This window comes from Podarcis cretensis (assembly GCF_951804945.1).
Source record: "Podarcis cretensis genome assembly, chromosome: 1".
Classification (NCBI taxonomy): domain Eukaryota; kingdom Metazoa; phylum Chordata; class Lepidosauria; order Squamata; family Lacertidae; genus Podarcis; species Podarcis cretensis.
In genome coordinates this window covers 11576014-11598959 of record NC_137170.1, presented here as the reverse complement: position 1 = coordinate 11598959, position 22946 = coordinate 11576014, and the positions used below count along the sequence as shown (strand labels likewise).

The following is a 22946-nucleotide window of genomic DNA, read 5'->3' as shown; positions in this document are numbered from 1 at the left end:
AAAAAATAAGATCACTTTGAACTCAAAAGATAAAAAAGGAAGTAAGGTATTTCTAAGACTGGCAAAAAAGCAAACGTTCTTTGACACAGAAGGGCAGTAATTCTGCTTGACATCTCTGTAAGGAGAAGCTAAATATGGAAAATATTCAGAATACTTATCAGGGATTAGGCTACAGAAAGGAAAAAGGGGGCAGCTAGAGAAACTGCCTCTTGCTTATGCCGCAAAGCCTAAGGAATCTGTAAGAAACAGAAAAGCAGAGCATTTGCTGCCTACCCAAAATGGAGATTTGTTTCTGAAACATGGCAGTCTGGTTGCTCCGCCAACGCGGCCAATGTAAACCTAATTCATCAGAGACAAGTCTCTGCAAGGAGGCTTTGCTTATCCAAACAGCAAGGGCCACGAGGGGAAAGGAGCAATGCAAATTAAAAGCCCGACGCCTTCATAACGTTAACCATCACTTATATACTGACAGAAGCTATCGTTTTTAAATTTTAAATAAGAAGCAAGCAGAGGACTGTATAGAGGGAGTGGGGAAAAGAGCAAAATGTGTTTTTGTTTTTTGCTTTTCCAATGAAGAAAGAGAATAAACATCATGACGGATGGTAAGGGAGAGGATCAGAATCAGAAAAAGAAACCGAGGGAGATTGGAGAGGAATTGAGAGCACTGGCTACCCAATAAGGGCAGCTGGAAAATGGAGCCAGATTCCTCAACATCACTGCACACTTTGGGGAAGGATAAGTCAATCTGGTGCCCTCCAGTTTTTTTAAAAATATAAATTTTATTAAGAGTTTTCAACATGTGATAGAATAAAAACCCAACTCGTCTAAAATAACAACAACAACAAAAGTGCTAAAGGGCCCATCTATTATTATTTTAGACGAGTTGGGTTTTTTATTCTATCATATGATATAAATGTGATAAAGGGCCCTTATAGCTATTATGTTTTCCTCCTTTCTCTTTCTCTCCCCCCCTCTTTTTTCCTCCTTTCTTTGTTTCTTATTATTTCTGTTATTTAGTTTTGATTTTTACTGCATTTTATGTAAAAAATAAAATAAATACTTATTAAAATGACAGCAACAACAATACAGAAAATGAAGGGAGAAAATGAAGGGAGAAAACGAGAAAAGAAAGAGAGCACAGAGTTGTATATATATATAGCCCTCCATTATATCTTAATTTTTGATCCTCATACAGAGAAGCAAAACCTCTCAGCTCTCACCGGGGAGAGCTTCCCTCTTCGTCAGTCACACACCCTGAGAAAAGCCACTCCAGCCTGCCTCTCCCAAAGGTCCCTTCTGCCCCATCACCTCTCTGTATGCATCTCCATTTATCCTGAATTTTAAGTCTTCAGAAATCAAAACATACATGTGGATAATATCCACAGGTATTAATGGCCGTGCTGGCTGGAGCTGATGGGCACTGTGGTCCAGAATACCTGGAGGGCACCAGAATGGGGGAACTAAAATGACTTAAGCACTGGTCTCTGGGCTTCCCTATCGCCAAGGCTGCCACTCACCGTAGGGCCTCCACCATGCATCTTCAGAGCTCGGACAGTAGCCACCAAGACGACCACATGGGGATGCAGGCCAGAATACCGGCACTTGATGTCAAAGAACTTTTCCATGCCAATATCTGCTCCGAAGCCAGCTTCTGTCACTGCAGGCGGAACAAAAGGAGAAAACTGCATTATATTATGTACAATCTCCTTTCTATTTGCATCATTCTCATTTTAATCTCCGTCCTTAAGCCATCCACTCTAGTGTGTTTTTTTTGTTTTTTGTTTTTAAAGGTAAAGGGACCCCTGACCATTAGGTCCAGTCATGGACGACTCTGGGGTTGTGGCGCTCATCTCGCTTTACTGGCCGAGGGAGCTGGAGTACAGCTTCCGGGTCATGTGGCCAGCATGACCAAGCCGCTTCTGGCAAACCAGAGTAGCGCACGGAAATGCCGTTTACCTTCCCGCCGGAGCGGTACCTATTTATCTACTTGAACTTTGACGTGCTTTCGAACGGCTAGGTTGGCAGGAGCTGGGACAAAACAACGGGAGCTCACCCCGTCGCGGGGATTTGAACTGCCAACCTTCTGATCGGCAAGCCCTAGGCTTTGCGGTTTAACCCACAGTGCCACCCGCGTCCCTATCCAGTCTAGTGTTCAACTTGGAGGAATTCACGCTTTGGGAAACGTGCAAGAGTTTTCCAAAACGGCAAGAGCGAAACGAGGAAACAGAACTGCCTGAAGCACAGAGATGCACAGCAAGGATGAAAACCCGAGGGTTTAATAACTCCTCTTTCCTTTCTATTCACACACCTCCAGCAGAAGCTCCCCAGGCATGGCATTAATAAGCAGCAGCAGCAAACTAGGAGAGGAAGGGCAGCGACGATGCCACAAAGGGTAAGGCATTCCTAGTAGAGATCCGGCAAGCCCCTGAGTCTCTCGACTCCTAGCGCTCAACTTACCTGGCCTCCCATCACCCAAGTCGCTGCAGCACACCTGGAGGGAGAGGGGCAAGGCAGCGATGTGGCCAGCATGGTGCAAACACATCAGCAGACCTGACTTGGCACTTCTGCTGTTTGTTTGCACCACACTAACCTCATTCCTCCTCATTCCTCTAGTCCAGGCATCCTCAAACTCGGCCCTCCAGCTATTTTGGGACTACAACTCCCATCATCCCTAGCTAACAGGACCAGTGGTCAGGGATGATGGGAATTGTTGTCCCCAAACAACTGGAAAGGTGAGTTTGGGGATGCCTGCTCTAGTCACTTCATTAACCTCCCTCTTTCCTAGCTATGCAAAGTCCTTGCTCCAGCTGGAACAGCGTCAAAGAGTTTATGCAAAATGTCCTCTGGTTTGGGGACCCCAAGCAGCCAGGTGGGCTTCCACAAAAGTCATTCCTTGTGGAATGGTCTCCCTCTGGATACAGAGCAGGCGCTGACAGTACTGATATGTCATTATTGATTCATGATTATCATAGACAGATAAAAGGAGGATTTATCTACCTGATTATTTTATGGATAGGCTACAATAATATATGCAAAAGTCTTAAGCAGAAATTGGTACTTGTACAGCCGATGTGTAGGGACAAAGGTTGAAATATTATTGCAAAAATAAATATGTTTGATTTTATTGAATATTGATATGAAAGTTGGGGAAGCAAATGTATCTGGAGCAGCAATGGAGGGAGGGGAAAAGAAGGAACGTTAGGGGTGGAGCTGGAAGTCAGCTTTTAAATTTTTACTAATTTGGTGACAATTCGATAAAAATTATGGAAAATCAATAAAAATAACTGGCAAAAAAGTAAAAAAAAAAAATCACCCAAAAATAAAACCTGTTCCTTAGATTTGGAAGATGCAGATTTTCAAACCCTCATGGTGTTTCATGTGTTTTAGTGGATTGTCTTAAGTTATTGTGTTGCATTTTGGGAATCAAGATTATTTTGGTTTCCCTGAGAATGTCCAGGTCCTCAAACGGAAGACAATCTTACTCGGCTATAAGTGATCGTCAGAGAAGAAGATGATGTTGCACTCTGCCTTGGTTACTTCTGATTTAAAGCCTGCATGTAAATATTCTAAATAAATAAATGATGGCAGCCGGAAGGGTGAACCAAAGTGACAAAGCCCATTTTCTCAGCCACTTCACCCACTTTGAAACCGGCTGTTTTGTCTGGCTATAATCCCAGGGTGAGGTGAAATTATTTTGGCGCGATTTGAAACAGAGGTGCAGCCATTTTGTTTCCCCCATGAAGTTCTGTTCTGAGGTGCTCTTTGAGAATATGGTGGAAAACACAGCCACTTCCTTTGCCATTCCCTGGGGGCTGCCAGTTCAGTGGACAGAAGCTGAATTTATGCAGAAAAATACACCCTTCTACAGAGTGGGCGGCTTGTTCCTCAAGCATCTCATTTTATCCGTGAGGTGCAGTGTTAAACACACCTCCAGAGAAAGGGCAGTGACTGAAGCAGGCTTGTTAAATAGATGAACTCACAGCGTGTTGTTCCTTGCAAGCCTTTCTGAACAACACAAGACTTTTGTTTTAGGCTTGAATTTCTCTCTGCCCTTTTATTTTATTTTTAAAAAACAAGAATTGCCTTGCAAAAACCCGTAGCAGTTCTATGCATGCCCAATCAGAAGTAAGTCCACTGTGTTCAATACGACTTACACCCAAGTAAACAAGCCGAGGAATCGTTGAAAAGATTATGGGAAACAAACTTGGGGAAGGGGACACAACTTCACAAAGCTATTCCTCTTTGAATTACTAGGTCAATTTCACAAATGATTTTCGGTGCAACAGCAATAATAGGGAACCCATGGCCCTCCAGAAGTTGCTGGACTCCAACTCCCATCATCCCCAGCTAGAGAGGCTAACAGGGATCATGGGAGTTGTAGTCCAGAAACCTATGGAAGGCCACAGGTTCCCCCACCCACTGCATCGTGCAGCCGTGAATTCTGTAAGTAAATGGCGCACAGAGACTCACCCACAAACCCTTCCTTGCCGACGAGCTTCAGGGCAATCTTGTCTGCCAGGACAGATGAGTTGCCATGGGCAATGTTGGCAAATGGACCAGCGTGGACAAATACAGGGTTGCCCTGTGAAGAGAAGGGGAAAATGCAACTGGAAGAAGGAAATGCAAAGGGAGAACAGCTGCTTTGCCACCTGGAATGCTGCAAGCCCAACACACACTTAAAAGGTAAAGGGACCCCTGACCATTAGGTCCAGTCGTGGCCGGCTATGGGGTTGCGGCGCTCATCTCGCTTTATTGGCCAAGGGAGCCGGCGTACAGCTTCCAGGTCATGTGGCCAGCATGACTCTGGCAAACCAGAGCAGCGCACGGAAACGCCATTTACCTTCCCGCCAGAGCGGTACCTATTTATCTCCTTGCACTCTGACGTGCTTTCGAACTGCTAGGTTGGCAGGAGCAGGGACCGAGCAACGGGAGCTCACCCTGTCGCGGGGATTCAAACCGCCAACCTTCTGATCAGCAAGCCCTACGCACACTTACTCAGAAGCAAATTCCATGGATCTCAACGGCACTTGCTTGCGAGTAAGCATGTGTTAGGGCTCTAAAAATCTTGCAGCACTTCAAGTGTCTCTGGTGAAACAACCCAACAAAATGGAAATTGGGCAGAACTGAAAACCAGCAGGAAAAATCAGCCCATCACAGTCCCTTCTGTGTTGCCCCAAGTTGAGTGATTTTTATTGTAATTGTTAAGAGTGAATTTAATTATTATTTGCTGGTGTTTTGAAAGTTAATTTTGTTGTGTTCTATTATATTCTAGCACATCACTGAATATCACTTTATATGACATAAGTCGTTCATTTTTAAAGTTAGGTTTCATTATGCCTTTTTGTGCTGGATCAGATTATTATAAGGTGTGTATATTTTGTTGCTGCAAACCGCCTTGTGTATAGTAATATAGAAAGATGGTATACAAATTGAAAGTGAAATGAAATGAGACGCTCTCTTTCTGCGCCAAACAGTTCTACAGGAGAGGAGGGACCTCTCACTTCTCAAGCCAAATCCTTTCCTGCACAGAATGGGCAGGATCCAGGAAGTTTAAACCTTTCTGGCTCCTTCAGGAATGCAGACGGCAACCCCCCCCTCCACCTCTGCTAGCTGAGGGTAGGGGAAGAAGATGCAATCTTGCCTCTTAGGAACTGGCTTCCCTCATAGCTCAGAGTCCTTTCTTGGCCACCCCCACACCTTCTGGGAATGCGACAAATCTGCAAACCACATCCACTCTTGCTGCGTTATATTTCGGCACTTAACTTTAAACAGCAAGAGCTTTGCCTCTGGATTAAGAGCCTGCAGGGTTTGCAAGAATCCCTGTTGGATCAACTAGGCTAGCATTCTGATTCCAACAACACCTCTGGATAAACAACACTTCCTCTTGATTTCCTCACAGTAACTCGTATTCCATGCCTCTGCATGAGGAGGTTCTATTGAGGTAATGCAGAAGGTAATCTGAGGTAAGGCAGAAGCCTAGCAGAAGAGAGCCACCAGCTCCCGACTGGACCACCAATGGCCTGGGAGATCTGTTGAGGCAGCCTTTGTCCCTCCTTCCCCAGCCACCCCCCCCCCCGCCTTTGGGGGTAGGCAGAAGAGGATAAATCCAGGCCAGGGATCTAGTGCCATCGGCAGCTAATGCCACTCTGAGATTATTTTTCTACCATTTCATAGATTAAGGGTCTCATGACTGAGCTATCCCATTTGTTTGTGTTAATGTTTTTTAATCGCAAATCACTTTGGAAACACAGCAGACAAACAAGGCAAACCATGAAGGGGTGATTGGTTGTCAGGTGCAAAATGTTCTTGAGAACCACTGCCTCACAGCATTGGGGGGGGGGGTGGCAGGTAGGTTTTCCGATTTCCAACTGAAAGCACAAAGCTTGCACAAGATATGCACTTACCTCCAGAGTCTGCATGAGGTTTGGCTGAATAGCATCTTTCATCAAAACTGCCAGGGCACCACTTACTCCCTAAAGAAAGAAGTGTTTAGAGTTACCTGGGTGGCAGTTCTTGCAAATTTCTTCAGGTTTAGGATTCTCCAAGAACCGCAAGGGAGCCCACTATTCTACTTTGACAGAAATAGGATGCTAAATGAACACAGCGGAGGATGCCATGCTCACCATTTTAAAAATTCCACAATTACAGGCAGGTTAATTTCACACATGTACGATCTACCTCTGGGATAGTGCTCGAGTGCTGAAGAGACCAGCCTTGGTGCGTGCGAGGCCTCTACTTCTCCCTATTTTTAATTTTAAAATGTAAATTAAAGCTGGTGTCCAGGGCAATTTACCTTCGGCACACAATGGGATTCTGGAGCAGGGCCTCCTCAGACTACCTGAATCACAAGGGGCTCGCAAAGAAGAAGAAGATGCTCCACAGGTTCTGCTTCGTTCCAGCGCTGTAGGGGGTTGGACTAAATCAGGCATAGGCAAGCTCAGCCCTCCAGATGTTTTGGGACTACAATTCCCATCATCCCTGACCAATGGTACTGTTACCTAGGGATCATGGGAGTTGTACTTCCAAAAACATCTGGAGGGCCGACGTTGCCTATGCCTGGACTAGATGACTCTTGGGTCCCCACTCCACAATACCATGATTTTAAGTTATCCTGGGGCCAGCTTAGGTTTACGGCCTACGTACCAGATCTTCTGTGGTAATTGGAAGGCCTTTCTTGCTGGAAGCCACCACCATTTTGGCTAGGCGACGCCTCATGTCCTCCAGGCCATCTGTGAGAGCCAAGACCGCCATGATTTCACTGGCAACCGTGATGTCGAACTGAGCCTGCCGGAGGGAAGGACAGGGTCAAAAACAGTCTCCTTTCAATGCATGCGGCATTTTTTTTGTTTTAATGGAGAACCACTGTCTCCGGATACAAACTCTATAGTGGGGATGTGGGGTGGGGGACTCTGTCTTGCCTCGCAAGGGCCCTGTTTCCTTGGAGGGAAGCGGTTGGGGGCTGCATGCTGGTGGATGGGCAAACTGCAGAGGTTGAGATAAGACGAGGGGATTTCGACAGGGATAGCTTGTCCTGCAAACAACACCCACTGACATTCCCAGAGCTTTGCCTTCCTTTGTATCTGGGCACCCTGGTGGTGGGGAGGGCCAAAGTGGGCAAGGCTGGAGCGAACACCCCTCTCCTTCACCCCATACACTCTGTTCAATCCCGGACCTCTGGGTAGCTGAATTGCTTAGCAGAGCTTGACAAACTTGTCATATTGGTGACACACTTTTTAGATATGCATCATTTCGCGACACGGTACTTCAGTTTTACTAGCAAGCCAGAGGTTTAAACTAACCCCTTTCCAGCCCCATGAGGAGCACAGGGAGCATTCACATGACACACCTACACACTGCAGCCGACATGTTAACGTGATGCGACACACAGTTTGGAATGCTCTGGGTTAGAGTGATGCTGATAACGCCAAAGCTGCAGGTTTGATTCCAGCAAGAGACAGCTGCCTATTCCTGCACTGCAGGGGCTTGGAGTAGATGATAGGCTCCCTTCCAGCTCTATGATACCCCTGGCAAAGGTGGGGAGCCTCAGACCCAGGGGACGAATGTGGCACCTCAAGCCTCTCCATCCCGCTAAGGACTCTCTCCATGCCACATCTCCTTGACCCTGTTCATTGCCCTCCTCAAGTGGGTTTGCCTGGCAGGAATGTGTCCTTGAAGAAGAATTTGGATTTGATATCCCGCTTTATCACTACCCGAAGGAGTCTCAAAGCGGCTAACATTCTCCTTTCCCTTCCTCCCCCACAACAAACACTCTGTGAGGTGAGCGGGGCTGAGAGACTTCAGAGAAGTGAGACTAGCCCAACGTCACCCAGCAGCTGTATGTGGAGGAGCGGGGAAGCGAACCTGGTTCACCAGATTACGAGTCTACTGCTCTTAACCACTACACCACACTGGTTCTTGCCGTGAACTGCAAGAGTTTCTCTTGCTTGCGTGGATGGCAAGATGGATTTTTGTGGTTAACAGGTGAGAGAAGCATTAGACTCAGGGGCCAATGCGGCCTTTTTGCTTGGCCCCCAAGACGCTTCCCAGGTCACCCACATCCTGCAAGCTACACCTTCCTTGAGTGCTGTTCCCTTTCTGGAATGAATCCTTGAACTGTTAGTATCTCATGCATCCGATGCTGCAGATGTGATCGGTGTAAATCACACGCCTGTCTGGGAAGACGGTGGGAACGGAAGACAGCCTTTTCTCTCTTCCGTTGTGGGTACTGTTGGGACTGTGCTTCTGCTTTTACTTTGTCCTATCCTCTCTCGAAGCTGATGAGAGAAGACGCCATAATTCTTTGTCTGTACATAGTGTGTAAATAAATACGTAGATTAGCTCTACAATGTCTCGCGCTTCTTGCTGTGCAATGCTAGAAGATTAGTGTGCATATACTATCTGGTATACGTCGCTGAGCAGACTGGAGAAGAAGGGAAATGCTTTTTCCAGAGCTGCGCATACCAGAGGATGCTTGGAGTGTGGGGGCTGCAGGAGCACCTCAGGGCGTTTTCCAACATGAACTGCCACAACGCCTCTCGCTTGCCTGGAAGAAATCCATCTTTAGTGTAGCAGCAGAACACTTTGCAATTCGCTGCGTGTTGACACTGGGCAAGTGCCTTCTCTGTACTTTTTTTGCTGCTTGCTAAAAACATCTTTGTTTAAGGTGTGCAGAATGATTATGTATGCTTTAATCTGGTTTTTGAATAAACAACAAAGGAAATCCCCTGTGTTGCGAAACAGACAACTCTGAACAGCCACAAGCAACACGCGGCTAATAATTTGCTAACAACAGTCACAGTCAGTGCAGAACAGTTTTTCCGGATGATGAACTGTTTCAACGGTAATTCTTCATCAGCAAATGAATTGTCCTTACAGGTACATCTAGTAGCAAAGAATCAGCAATCACCGAGAAGTGCAGTAAAAACTGTTCTACGCTATATTTGAAGCACCAATCACTGCTCATTTGCAGGACTGTTGAAAGGCAGGTTCTTTGACACTGACTAACTACGCTCTCTATTGTTGTTCATGAACATTATTTGACTCCGATGATTCATTACTCCATTGCATATTTTCTGTTCATGAATTGTGAAACATTATAATTTTGTAAATATTTTGTTAGCACATTATTAGCTGCGTATTGCCTGTGGTTGTTGAAATTAATCTGGTTTTTAGCTGATCACTGATTCTGTTTATTTTTTTAATGTTCCCAATCGTTATTAGCTGTTCCCCCAACCCCTGATAATGTTAAGTGTTTTTGTAAACCATTTTGAGGTTTTATTACAATCAAGTGGTGTTTAAATCTTGGGAAACAAAATATACAAATAAAATAGAGATAAAGGACGGGTGTCTACAATATACACACCTCTCACTTTCGTATGGCTGGAAAGTCACCTGTTGTAAGGTAAGAGTCAACTCCATTGCTCCACCCACATTTTGCCTCTGGCTCCACCTACCACCCGCATGCCGTCCACAGAAGGGATGAAAAAGGTTTCCAACCACTACCCTTGTCCCACCGGAAAGATAGTGCAAGATTGTGCTGGAAGAGGTGCCATTTTTTATGCCAAGGACAACACAGAGTCAAGCAAACTAGATGTCTGAAATGGAGCAGACTACAGGGGTACCTTGGTTCTCAAATTTAAGCTGTTCTGGGGGTCTGTTTGACTCCTGAAATGGTTCAAAAACCAAGGTGCAGCTTCCAATTGGCTGCAGGAGCTGCCTGCACTCAATCAGAAGCCATGGAAGCTGCGTTGGACGTTCAGCTCCTGAAAACGTTTGCAAACCAGAATACAGTCATAAAGGTAAAGCTAAAGGTAAAGGGACCCCTGGCCATTAGATCTAGTTGTGGCCGACTCTGGGGTTGCGGCACTCATCTCGCTTTACTGGCCAAAGGAGCCGACGTACAGCTTCCAGGTCATGTGGCCAGCATGACTAAGCCGCTTCTGGCGAACCAGAGCAGCACACGGAAATGCCGTTTATCTTCCCGCCGGAGTGGTACCTATTTATCTACTTGCACTTTGACGTGCTTTCGAATTGCTAGGTTGGCAGGAGCAGGGACTGAGCGATGGGAGCTCACTCCGTCGTGGGGATTTGAACCGGCGACCTTCTGATCGGCAAGTCCTAGACTCTCTGGTTTAACCCACAGCGCCACCCACGTCCCAAGAATCCTTGGGTTAAATATGCTTCAGGTTGAGCATTTTCAGGTTATGCTCTGTGGCGACCCGGAAGCAACGGAACGCGTTACTTCCGGGTTTCGCCACTCGTGCATGTGCAAACACTCAAAACGAGGTCACGCACATGTGCAGAAGCGGCGAATCACGATGCACAGACGCAGGTTGCGTTCTACTCAGGATGCGAACGGGGCTCCGGAACGATCCCGTTCACATCCAGAGGTACCACTGTACTCATTTTTGGGTTTGCAGCGTTCAGGAGCCGATTTGTTTGGGAGCCAAGCTGTTTGATTACCAAGGTACCACTGTACTCCAAAACACGGTGGGTAGAAAAGCCAGCCCCTCAGAGCAATTTAGCACCAGGTACATATTATCACCCCCCCACACACACTTTTATGTTCTCATGCACATCATCTGTAGAAAAACACTCAGTGGGGAAAGAAAAACCCCAACACCTCTTAGCTTAAGGTCAACCCAGTTGCTAAGGGAGGGTAAGATGCTACTGTTCAAAGACCAGCCAGTTCCCCACCACCACCCTCGCAATAAGAAAGCATCTCGGAATGAGAGAGGAAAGGGCACTTACTGTGCGTGAGAACCCCTTTTCGGTTGGAGACTGCCCAATAGTGATCTTCCGCAGAAACCTGTCATTTGTGTCCATCACTGAGCAAGGGAAAGCGAGGAGAGGGAGGGAAGGAGAGAATGAATGGATGGATGGTTGAAAGCAGGTTAAAAAGGACCCTGTGATATGGGCATTTTAGGCAGGTTTTTTTTGGGGGGGGGCTAGCAAGGGTCATAGGGACGCAGGTGGCGCTGTGGGTTAAAGCCTCAGTGCCTAGGACTTGCCGATCGAAAGGTCGGCGGTTCGAATCCCTGTGGCGGGGTGTGCTCCCGCTGCTCGGTCCCAGTGCCTGCCAACCTAGCAGTTCGAAAGCACCTCCGGGTGCAAGTAGATAAATAGGGACCGCTTACCAGCGGGAAGGTAAACAGCGTTTCCGTGTGCGGCTCTGGCTCGCAAGAGCAGCGATGTCACGCTGGCCACGTGACCCGGAAGTGTCTGCGGACAGCGCTGGCCCCTGGCCTCTTAAGTGAGATGGGCGCACAACCCCAGAGTCTGTCAAGACTGGCCTGTACGGGCAGGGGTACCTTTACCCTTTACCTTTAGCAAGGGTCAGCAACCTTTTTCAGCTGTGGGCCGGTCCACCGTCCCTCAAACCATGTGGTGGGCTGGACTATTTTTTTTTGGGGGGGGGGAATGAACTAATTCCTATGCCCCACAAATAACCCGGACATGCATTTTAAGTAAAAGCAGACATTCTCCTCATGTAAAAACGCCAGGCAGGCCCCACAAATAATGCAGAGGTGCATTTTAAATAAAAGGACACATTGTTGTTGTTTAGTCGTTTAGTCGTGTCCGACTCTTCGTGACCCCATGAACCAGAGAACGCCAGGCACTCCTGTCCTCCACTGCCCCCCGCAGCTTGGTCAGACTCATGCTGGTAACCTCGAGAACACTATCCAACCATCTCGTCCTCTGTCGCCCCCTTCTCCTTGTGCCCTCCATCTTTCCCAACATCAGGGTCTTCTCCAGGGAGTCTTCTCTTCTCATACTCATGTAAAAACACTCTGATTCCCGGACCGCCCGCGGACCGAATTGAGAAGGTGATTGGGCCGCATCTGGTCCCTGGGCCTTAGGCTGCCTACCCCATTAGCTCAGAAAAGCTGCTGAAAGGTGAATGCCTACTCATACGTGCACACACTCAAAGACATGCAGGAACACACAGACACAGGTCCACAGCCCTCTCCCTCCCAAAAACTTTTAGAGGTCAACAGTTTCCCCAAGCGTTCCAATCAGCGCTGAGCAGCTACATCTCGAGAGCTGCCCAGCAGTGACCGTGCGGCTAGCCTGCCAAGAAAATCAAATTAAATGGTAGCTCCCTGTGCTGACCGGAACATCTCTGCCGGCCACTTCCTGCTGCCACATAAGCCCACCGAGAGGGAGGACATAGGAAGGAGAAGGCCCAGCAGAGGGGATGTTGCACAGGGCCTCCTCAAATCTTGAGCCAGCCCTATCAATAACTCTGTAATTCTGGGGATGTTCCTGATTGGAAGTCGGCAAGCCCAGAGCAATGACTCACGCAGAGAAGCAACAGCAGTCTCCTTGGAGGATGGACAATTCTGCTACACGGGAAGCGGAGGACCATAACTATCTATAATCTGTGTGCAATCAGATTTTGGCTAACATTGAAGGCTCTGGGATGGGGACAGGCAGTGGAGGAAAATAAGTAGGAATCTCTAAGTCTAAACCTTAAACCATTTTTTTTTTGTACACTCACAAATACAGTGGTGCCTCGCAAGACGAAATTAATCCGTTCTGCGAGTCTCTTCGTCTTGCGGTTTTTTCGTCTTGCGAAGCACAGCTATTAGCGGTTTAGCGCTATTAGCGGTTTAGTGGCTATTAGCGGCTTAGCGGCTATTAGCGGCTTAGAAAAAGGGGGGGAGGGGAAGAACTCGCAAGACGAAACGTCTTGCGAAGCAAGCCCATAGGGAAATTCGTCTTGCGAAGCACCTCAAAAGACGGAAAACTCTTTCGTCTAGCGAGTTTTTCGTCTTGCGAGGCATTCGTCTTGCGGGGCACCACTGTACTAAAGCTCAAACTCCCGCACGCTTTTAAATGTCTTTCTACTTTGCCCACTGTGGGTTATTTTTGTGCCAATACCTCTTTGCCATGTTATGCTGTCTGGATCAATATCCAATCTCACAAATTTGTTTATTTCATCATCCGTCAAAGCCCTTGGGTCTGTTTTCTCAATATGCAATCTCTGAGGAGGAACGAAAGGAGGGGGAGAGAAATAAGATGGTGGGTAGTTATAGGAAATGAGCAACTTCAAGGGGGGGGGGAGTTGGAATCGTTCTTAAAGCAAAATAATAAAGGGAGAGCTGCTTCTAAAAGCCTAGGCTGAAACTTGAAACCTGCCAAGAAGAAATGTGAAAAAGCATGGTTTGCACATAACTCTGAACCATGGTTTGTTTAAGCCATGGGTTAGCATCCTGTGCAAACCAGGAATGATGTAAGTGACAGAATTTTTTTTAAGCCAGAATTTCAGCTTCAATGGGCCAGCTATAGATATGGGTCCTAAGTGTGTTTCCTGCCTAGCTAACTTGAACAGGAGCCTAATCTGAAAGAAGATATATAATGTAGAGCCAGATTTTCCTGAAGAAATAAAGAGAGACTTGTACAAATCAGCCTTCTCCAACTTGGTGCCCTCCAGCTCTTTCAGACTATCCACCAAAACATCTGGAGGGCATTGGTAAGGTCTGGCATAGTACATTATACTTTGCCTGGGTGCAAATCTCATAAATTACAGGGCCAAGATTCTGGGTTTTGCAACTGTCTGCTGGCTCCTGATGGCTTACATGACAACACTGATGCACAAATATGACTTCATTAGGTGCTCTTGATTAGTCCGAAAAGTGTGACTTTTCAATTTTGTACCTTTTTTCTCTTTGCATACATTTGCCAGATACCCAACCTTGCATTTTTTGCCTCCTGTTTGCCTAGTTTTTCTATGCTTTGCTGTTTTCAGTACAAGTTATTAAAATGAAATAAAAGGATTCTGGGCTTTGCACCAAATTCTATGCTTGCGAACATGCAAGATGGTCACATCCCTGAATATATAGTCCATGAATCATCCACACGGAAGGGACCTGGAAATTGGTTACCGGAACCGGCTCTGCAAACTCACCCGCAATCTCTGGATCTGGACGTTGGAGAACTTCCTGGCGCCGTCAACAGAAGGGACCAATCGGGAATAGAGAGCCTTAAGGAGCAAAGGCACTTCATTAGCGGCTGCAGGGCACTCAACAAGTCACACACACACACACAAATGCTACAGGGGAAAAGATAAATCGCACCGTGTTACCTGATCAGACTGCGTGGCCTCATGGAAGATGCGGGCATCAATAGCGGCAGCGACCAGGTTATTGGCTGCAGTAATGGCGTGGATGTCGCCAGTGAGGTGGAGATTGAACTAGAGAGGACAGAAAATGTCAGTTTGCATTTCTTAGCGCAGAAAGTACTGATCTGATGTGTTGAGATCTTTCCTATTCTAATTAATTCAAGAGGGTTCTGGAAGCTTCTCTGTGTGAAAGAAGGTTCACGATGTTTGGGTTATTCCTTCAGAGAAGCCGAGTGCAGCTAGTTTAAACTAGTTCTGTTCTCTTTCAGTCAAGGTCATTGCTGACTATAAAAATAGGCCAGAAGGAGCCTGGGTTTCACACTTTCTCTTTCTATCTCTCTTTCCTTCTGGTGTGGTGTTCTGAACAGTGGTACCTTTGGTTGTGAACGGGATCCGTTCCGGAGGCTCGTTCACAACATGAAAAGAGCACAACCTGCAGCGGCGCGTCTGCGCACGCGCGGGTTGTGATTTGCCGCTTCTGCACATGTGCGTGGCAAAACCTGGAAGTAACCCTTTCCGGTACTTCCAGGTCACCGCGGGACGTAACCTGAAAGAACGTAACATGAAGCGGACGTAACATGAGGTCTGACTGTACATAGTATGCTTAGTGTTAAGATTCAGCCTTATTATAAGTTATTGCAAGTTTCAGTTAAGTCTGCTGCAACTGGATTTCTTATGGACAGGGCCAATCCTGAATGTATTGGATTTGTGACCATTATGCTCGTTTGCCTTCAGTGGCAGTAAAGCTCTGCTGGATGAAATATTAATTGCCTCTGGTCTATTTTTGGGGGAATCCTGCAACATGTTTAAGTTTTTTACTCTGCTAAATATACAATGGAATCTAACCTTGGATCAATATTGAGTAGAATTTCCATGACAAAAAAGGGGAGACAAATTGGATTGGGGTGGAGAGGACCTCAACTACAACCTCAAACCCTCTGTTAAAGCCCAGCAAGTCCCAAAACAGGACTATGAGCTGGAGAGGGAAATATTCCACAGAGGAGCAGGTTAATTCTGTGTCCAGGGCAGCTGTCTACCAGCTCCACCTGGTATGCAGGCTGAGACCCTACCTGCCTGCGGACTGTCTCACCAGAGTGGTGCATGCTCTAGTTATCTCCCGCTTGGACTACTGCAATGCGCTCTACCTTTGAAGGTGACCCAGAAACTGCAATTAATCCAGAATGCGGCAGCTGGACTAGTGACTGGGAATGACTGCTGGGACCACATAACACCGGTCTTGAAAGACCTGCACAGGCTCCCAGTACGTTTCTGAGCACAATTTAAAGTGTTGGTGCTGACCTTTAAAGCCCTAAATGGCCTCGGTCCTGTATACCTCAAGGAGCGTCTCCACCCCCATCGTTCAGCCTGGACACTGAGGTCCAGCTCCGAGGGCCTTCTGGCGGTTCCCTCATTGCGAAAAGTGAGGTTACAGGGAACCAGACAGAGGGCCTTCTTGGTAGTGGCGCACGCCCTGTGGAACACCCTCCCTTCAGATGTGAAGGAAATAAGCAGCTATCCTATTTTTAAAAGACATCTGAAGGCAGCCCTGTTTAGGGAAGTTTTTAATATTTAATGCTGTATTGTTTTTAACACTAGACTGGAAGCCACCCAGAGCGGCTGGGGAAACTCAGCCAGATGGGCGGGGTATAAATAATAAATTATTGTTATTATTATTATTATTATTATTATTATTAGCGTTGTTCCTACAGGCGAGGTTAGAAAGTTGCTCTGTGATAGGTAAGAGACAAGAGCCATCTCTTGATGTCACACTGCAAAATTTCCAGAGATCCAGGGAAGTGGGTACTGTATCGTAGAACAAGTTCCTTCAACCACTACAGGCTTCTCAAAGGTTTCCCAGCCCTGCTTTAAACACAGAATCACAGAATTGTAGAGTTGGAAGGAACCACAAGTTCCAACCCCTTGCAGTGCAGGAATCCTTCGCCCAATGTGGGGCTCAAACCCACGACCTTGAGATTAAGAGTCTCGTGCTCTACTGACTGAACTAAACCCACATCAACCGTTTTGCCTCAAATGCAGTCGTAAATTAAGGAATCAAGTTACCTCCTCCATAGGAACAACCTGAGAATATCCACCTCCAGCCGCACCACCTGTATAAAAGAAAGGATTGCAAAAAGCGTGAGCATCCTTATTTTATTTTTTTATTGATTTTCACATTTATCACAGAAAGAAAAAGAAAACATTACAAAACACACAACAGAGAAAAAGAGGAAAAAACACAAAAAAGAATTATTACTTCAAATCCCTAATTTTCGTTACATTGATAACTGACTTCCTCAAATCTCCTCTAACTGAATTTCATTATATCACCTGTTTAACAGTTCTCCAAATTCATATTTGTAATAACATTAACTCCTTTCATTTACTAACCTCTTCTCTTTTATGAATATTCTAATCCTTAATATTTACTACCACATATTCTTACTCTACCCCTAAGCCTATTTATTACTTCCAATAATTTCCTATTTATCTTATATTACAATATATTTAGCTAGATATTCTTTAAATTTCTTAAAAGCGGGAGCATCTTTAGATTACAAAGAGGATGCACAGGCTTCTAAAATCGACAAACTTCTCTGAGCAGTGATGGGTGTCAAAAAAAGGGCTTGCCCGAAAACCTCCTGCATCCGATTACCAGAGATGAAAGTAGATCATGTGCTTATCTGTAAGTTGTCTTGTGTTATCTCATAACTTTTAAGTCCAAATTACTGATACCGGAAACAATATTTTCAGTACAGTGGTACCTCGGGTTACATACACTTCAGGTTACAGACTCCGCTAAGCCAGAAATAGTGCTTCAGGTTAAGAACTTTGCTTCAGGATAAGAACAGAAACCAGCCTTCGGCGGCGCAGTGGCAGCGGGAGGCCCCATTAGCTAAAGTGGTGCTTCAGGTTAAGAACAGTTTCAGGTTAAGAACGTACCTCCGGAACGAATTAAGTACTTAACCCGAGGTACCACTGCAATGTTCTGGGAAGGGATATAGCTTGTGGCCGTGCATCTGCCTTTAATGCAGAAGATTCCAACCCCCCCCCCAGCATCTCCAGGTGCACCCTGGACATAAGAAGAGGCTGCTGGATCAGGCCCACGGCCCACCTTTAAAGGTAAAGGTACCCCTGCCCGTACGGGCCAGTCTTGACAGACTCTGGGGTTGTGCGCCCATCTCACTTAAGAGGCCAGGGGCCAGCGCTGTCCGGAGACACTTCCGGGTCACGTGGCCAGCGTGACATCGCTGCTCTGGCGAGCCAGAGCCGCACACGGAAACGCCGTTTACCTTCCCGCTGGTAAGCGGTCCCTATTTATCTACTTGCACCCGGAGGTGCTTTCGAACTGCTAGGTTGGCAGGCGCTGGGACCGAGCAGCGGGAGCGCACCCCGCCGCAGGGATTCGAACCGCCGACCTTTTGATCGGCAAGCCCTAGGCGCTGAGGCTTTTACCCACAGCGCCACCTGCGTCCCACGGCCCACCTTTACGTACCTTTAATTCCAAACGTGGGTCCTTGCGAAGGCTGCCGAACGCAGGCAAAGGCATTCCGACCAAGGTATGCTCCCAGCGCTTGAACCAGTCCCACTGTTGTGGTGCTTTTCCCTTCTCCCAGGGGTGTGGGCGTTATACTGAAATGCAAAAAAAAAACAAAAAAACCCCAAGGCATTGGGAAAATGCACCCGTTTCCTTTGAGCAAAGCCAACAGGCTATGAACAAGGTGATCTCCTGCATGCACCCTTAGCGCTGGTATTCAAAGCTCAAGACAAGCTCTTTGGGGTCCAGCAAATCACAGGATGGCCATGATGCCGATCTCTTGCTGCCTCACCTCTGCCCCTCCCAGCAAACAACCACCACCTGCCTCCTGGGAAGACAGTGCAGCGGCTCCAGCCAGTGGCATAGCATGGTTAGGGCCACGGGGCACATGCCCTGGGCACAAAATTGTTTAGGGTGCATAATTTCAGCACCCAGAGCTGCCTCAACACAGCTGTGCACTGTTAGTTTCTGTTTTGCCACTGAGCAGCTGCTTAGAGTCACAAGGCTCTGTTTACATTCCAGAGACATTCCAGGCTGTTGGAAGTCTCACGGGAGAAGGGAGACGGATGTGACGTTACTGGTTTCCTGTTCGTTTGTTGTTCAGTTGCTCTCTGCTCTCACAGAGAGAGGATGTATTTTTCTTTGCTTAGTAATAAAGCATAGCATGTAGCCATAAATCTCATCACTTCCGCGTGCTGTTTTGGATTCTCTGCTGAATGGGGGAACGTGCCTGAGGCCTCATCAAAGGCTCAGGTCATTAATTATTCATCGGGGGCGATTCCGAAGCAGTCGGAGGAAGATGAGCTTTATCAGCTTGGCCGAGCGGAGATCCCGACATGCACTTCCAGTGAACGACTCTTCTTTTCTTATCACAGTGGCTGCAATACTCCTGAGTGACGCGGACACCATTAGGCAGTTGAATGTGAATGCATACTCTGTCTGTTTCCATCCCTCTCTCCCACCCACCCCACTCCAAGCAGCCCTGGGCACTGGAAACCCATTTTACGCCACTGGCTGGTTCCACCCCACCTGGCAGGCTGCTCCCCAATGTCCCCAACTGAAAAAGGCTACGAGCCGACCAGAGTAGCAGAAACGGACCCATGAAACCTACCCCGTTACAACAACGTATCTGCCGTCGGGCTGGTCCTTCAGGCGCTTCAGCGCCGACAGCGAAATCTTGGCCTTGCACTGGCCGTAGAGTTGCACCTCATCTGAGAGCAGACCGATCTCCTTGGCCAGCTGGCCGATGGGCTTGGGGAAGCAGGATCGGGATACTTCGATGTCACTGAAAGTCAACAAGAGGGCGGTGAGGAAGAGTTCTATGGAGAGACGATACGCAGGACTATAGGAAGCTGCTTTAATGCTGAGTTATAGATCGCTGGCCCAGTGAAGTTCATGGCCGAGGGAGGATTCAAATCCAGGCCTCGCAGGCTGTAGCCCACTACTTTAATCACAACACCACCCTGGCTCTCCCCACTACAGTTGTGTGTGTATGGAGGGAGAGTCATGTTTCTGAGTGCTCGCCTAAAAGAAAGGCTCCTAGCAAGCTGGAAAATTAGCAGGAGAAGGATGGACCAGAGCGAGCTCTCATCTTGGGTGCCCTCCGGCTGTTTTAAAACTACAACACCTGTCAGTCCCAGCCACAACATCTGGAGATATTCCTAGAACCACAGAATTGCAGGCTTGGAAGGCATCATACAAGGATCATCTGGTCCACCACACCCTGCAATTGCAAGGCTCTCTCTGCTCAATGTAGGGACGTGGGTGGCACTGTGGGTTAAACCACAGAGCCTAGGACTTGCCGATCAGAAGGTCGGTGGTTTGAATCCCCGCGTCGGGGTGAGCTCCCGTTGCTTGGTCCCTGCCATCCTAGCCATCCTAGCAGTTCGAAAGCATGCCAAAGTGCAAGTAGATAAATAGGTACCGCTCTGGCGGGAAGGTAAACGGCATTTCCGTGCGCTGCTCTGGTTTTGCCAGAAGTGGCTTAGTCATGCTGGCCACATGACCCAGAAGCTGTACGCCGGCTCCCTCGGCCAATAAAGCGAGATGAGCGCCGCAACCCCAGAGTCGGCCATGACTGGACCTAATGGTCAGGGGTCCCTTTACCTTTACTCTGCTCAATGTGGAGCTCAAATGCACAACCCTGAGATTAAGATCCACATGATCTTCCCCAGATTGGGGGAAGGTAGACCTTGTTTTAAAACAACAACCACCTAGATTATTTTTTTATTATTATAAAAAAGCTGTTCCCTGCAAATTCAACAAAAATCAATTGCATCACCCATTTGCAGACCACAGAAATATATTCCATCAGTTCCAAGTTTCTATCAACCCATTTTGCTGTGAGTAGTGGAGAGAACATGCTGGACCTCTACAAAGACTTAAAAACAACACCCACTATCCCATGCCCCAACACCCCCCCCCATATAAATTCAGACAAAAACCAGAATGAAATAATCTCTATCAATGGCCTTCCAGCCATAAATTGTTCCGTACCTTGGAACGGGTGTTCTAGGGATCAGCTGGTTATACTGAATATTCCACTTGCCGGGCTGATATTTCTCCAGAAAGCGCTGCGCACTTTCTACAGTGCTCTAAATTCATATTGAAAAACAAAGAAGCGAACCAAGGAAAGGTCCATCACACAAAACGTTCTAGCAGGTCAGTCAATAATGTCATAGGCAAGACAGAACAGGAGCCCAGCACACACCTGGCAAGACTACTGGCCGCAATTGCTGTGTTCTCCCTCTGAATACTACCTGCTGGGAGCCAGGGAGAGTGCAGTTGCACTCAAGTCCCGCTTGCAGCCTTTCCACAGGCGTCCGGCTCCTCCGGCTGCAGCAACAAAGGACTTCCGCCCCCGGCCAATAACCTCCATCACTCATTGTTATGCAGATGGGTACAAGCTGCAGGGCCTTTTTGGTTGTGGCACTGCTGTTACGGAATGCACTCTCTAGGAAGCCCGGCCTCAACACCTCCATCCCCTGCCTCGTTCTAACATCTTCATTACAACCTGGTTGCTTGGTAGGTTTTGGGGGAAGGCCGATTATTATTTCTGTTGCCCTTGAAGCCAATTTTAGATTATCCCCCCCCCCCGCAAAAAAGCAGGATATAAAACAAAGGACCCTAACTGTTTACAGCATTAGTTGCTGCATTTTAGGATTATCGTTTCTGATCTCTGCTGTCAGACACTCTGATTACATCAGCAGAAAGCCAGAATACAAAGGTTAAATCATCATCGTGGTTTATATTTTGAGAGCCTCTGGCCCTTCAGATGCTATTGGACTCCTGTCGTCTGTAGCCAGCATGCCTAATGGTCAAGAATAATAGATGACAGACTCCAATCTGCCCCTGATTTAGAGGCACAGTGATCAGAAATACTGGAGGTTGCTATTTATATAGCTCTTCATGCAACAGAGATGGACATACAAGCAGCTTACAATGTTACAAAACTATCACAAACAAGTTTTTTAAGAATCAACTAACATATGGGGGCCGTCATGGCTAATGGCAGATGAAAAACACAGACATACAGTGGAGACATGCAGCCCCATCAAACAACAACAACAACAACAACAACACGCAGCCAATCTGACTGGGTTGCCCCAGCCACTCTGGCCGGCTCCCAACAAAATATGACAAACACAACAAAACATCAAACATTAAAAACTTCCTTATACAGAGCTGCCTTCTGATGTCTCCTAAAGTCAAATAGAATGAAGGCAGCCCTGTTTAGGGAAGCTTTTAATGTTTGATGTATTACATTATTTTAATATTTTTTTGGAAACCGCCCAGAGTGGCTGGGGAAGCCCAGCCAGATGGGCGGGGTATAAATTAATAATAATAATAATAATAATAATAATAATAATAATAATAATAATAATAATAATAATCATTATCATCATCCCATTATTTAACATTTACAAGCATGCATTCATAGGTAGCAGCTGCACCCTCACCTCTGCAATTTATGCTCACGCCAAAAGGTGGGACAAAAACACACACACACACACACACACACACACACACACACACACAGAGAGAGAGAACACCCTAGAGCACCCACAACCATTCCTCCCCCCCCGCCCCTGTACATAATGTGCAGCTGCTCTGGGGGAAAGCCAGAGTTTTGAGGGTGGGGTTGTGGGAAAGCAACGCAGCCCCTATGCCTCCCACAGGTACAACCAGTACACTCTCTCCGCGAACCAAGGGCACACACCTGCATCAGCATGGCAACCGTCATTGGCCCGACACCTCCAGGGACCGGGGTGATGTAACCCGCCTTCTCCTTGGCTGTGCTGTAGGCCACATCGCCAACGACCCTTTTCCCACTTGCCCTCGTACTGTCTTGTGTGTGAGAGAGAGATAAGGGGAGGGTGCGCATCAGAGCAATACAAAGAATAAGCAGGAAAAAGGCCTGGGAACATTTTTGCAACGGCAGAAAAACACACGCATAATCTATTGGCAGCACTAAGGCAACACACCAGACCACTCTGTTTCTCCTCCTCTTTCAGGTTTCACTAATAATTGCTGTGCTGTTAAGCTGGTGAACTGCACAGCTCACCCAGAAAAACACCCCTTAAGGATTTCCCCACTTCCTGCGTTTTAGCGCTGTTTTTATCCGTGTTCACGCTGCGCCATGTGGCTTTATGCTGGTTCGATGTTCAGTTCTGCCCATAGTGCAGCTGCTGCAGCAGCAATCGTTTACACGCGGACCGGATTTGTGTTTTGCAGATTTTAATTTGTGAACCACTCAGGAGGGCATGTATATAAAAATGCAAAAAAGAG

General features: G+C 47.1%; 1 protein-coding gene across 1 annotated transcript in view; it reads right to left on the bottom strand.

Moving 5' to 3' along the window:
* MTHFD1 (methylenetetrahydrofolate dehydrogenase, cyclohydrolase and formyltetrahydrofolate synthetase 1) overlaps positions 1 to 22946 on the bottom strand; it is a 76986-nt gene that overhangs the window by 27360 nt on the left and 26680 nt on the right. Inside the window, exons 9-21 of the mRNA XM_079990438.1 lie at positions 22378 to 22505; positions 20655 to 20752; positions 19270 to 19443; positions 18117 to 18253; positions 16685 to 16731; positions 14588 to 14695; positions 14411 to 14485; positions 13384 to 13486; positions 11251 to 11327; positions 7144 to 7284; positions 6405 to 6473; positions 4471 to 4582; positions 1518 to 1657 (exon numbers count right to left, since the gene is read on the bottom strand). Of these exons, the coding sequence (XP_079846564.1) occupies positions 1518 to 1657; positions 4471 to 4582; positions 6405 to 6473; positions 7144 to 7284; positions 11251 to 11327; positions 13384 to 13486; positions 14411 to 14485; positions 14588 to 14695; positions 16685 to 16731; positions 18117 to 18253; positions 19270 to 19443; positions 20655 to 20752; positions 22378 to 22505 (1409 nt within the window). The remainder of the gene's footprint in view (positions 1 to 1517; positions 1658 to 4470; positions 4583 to 6404; positions 6474 to 7143; positions 7285 to 11250; positions 11328 to 13383; positions 13487 to 14410; positions 14486 to 14587; positions 14696 to 16684; positions 16732 to 18116; positions 18254 to 19269; positions 19444 to 20654; positions 20753 to 22377; positions 22506 to 22946) is intronic.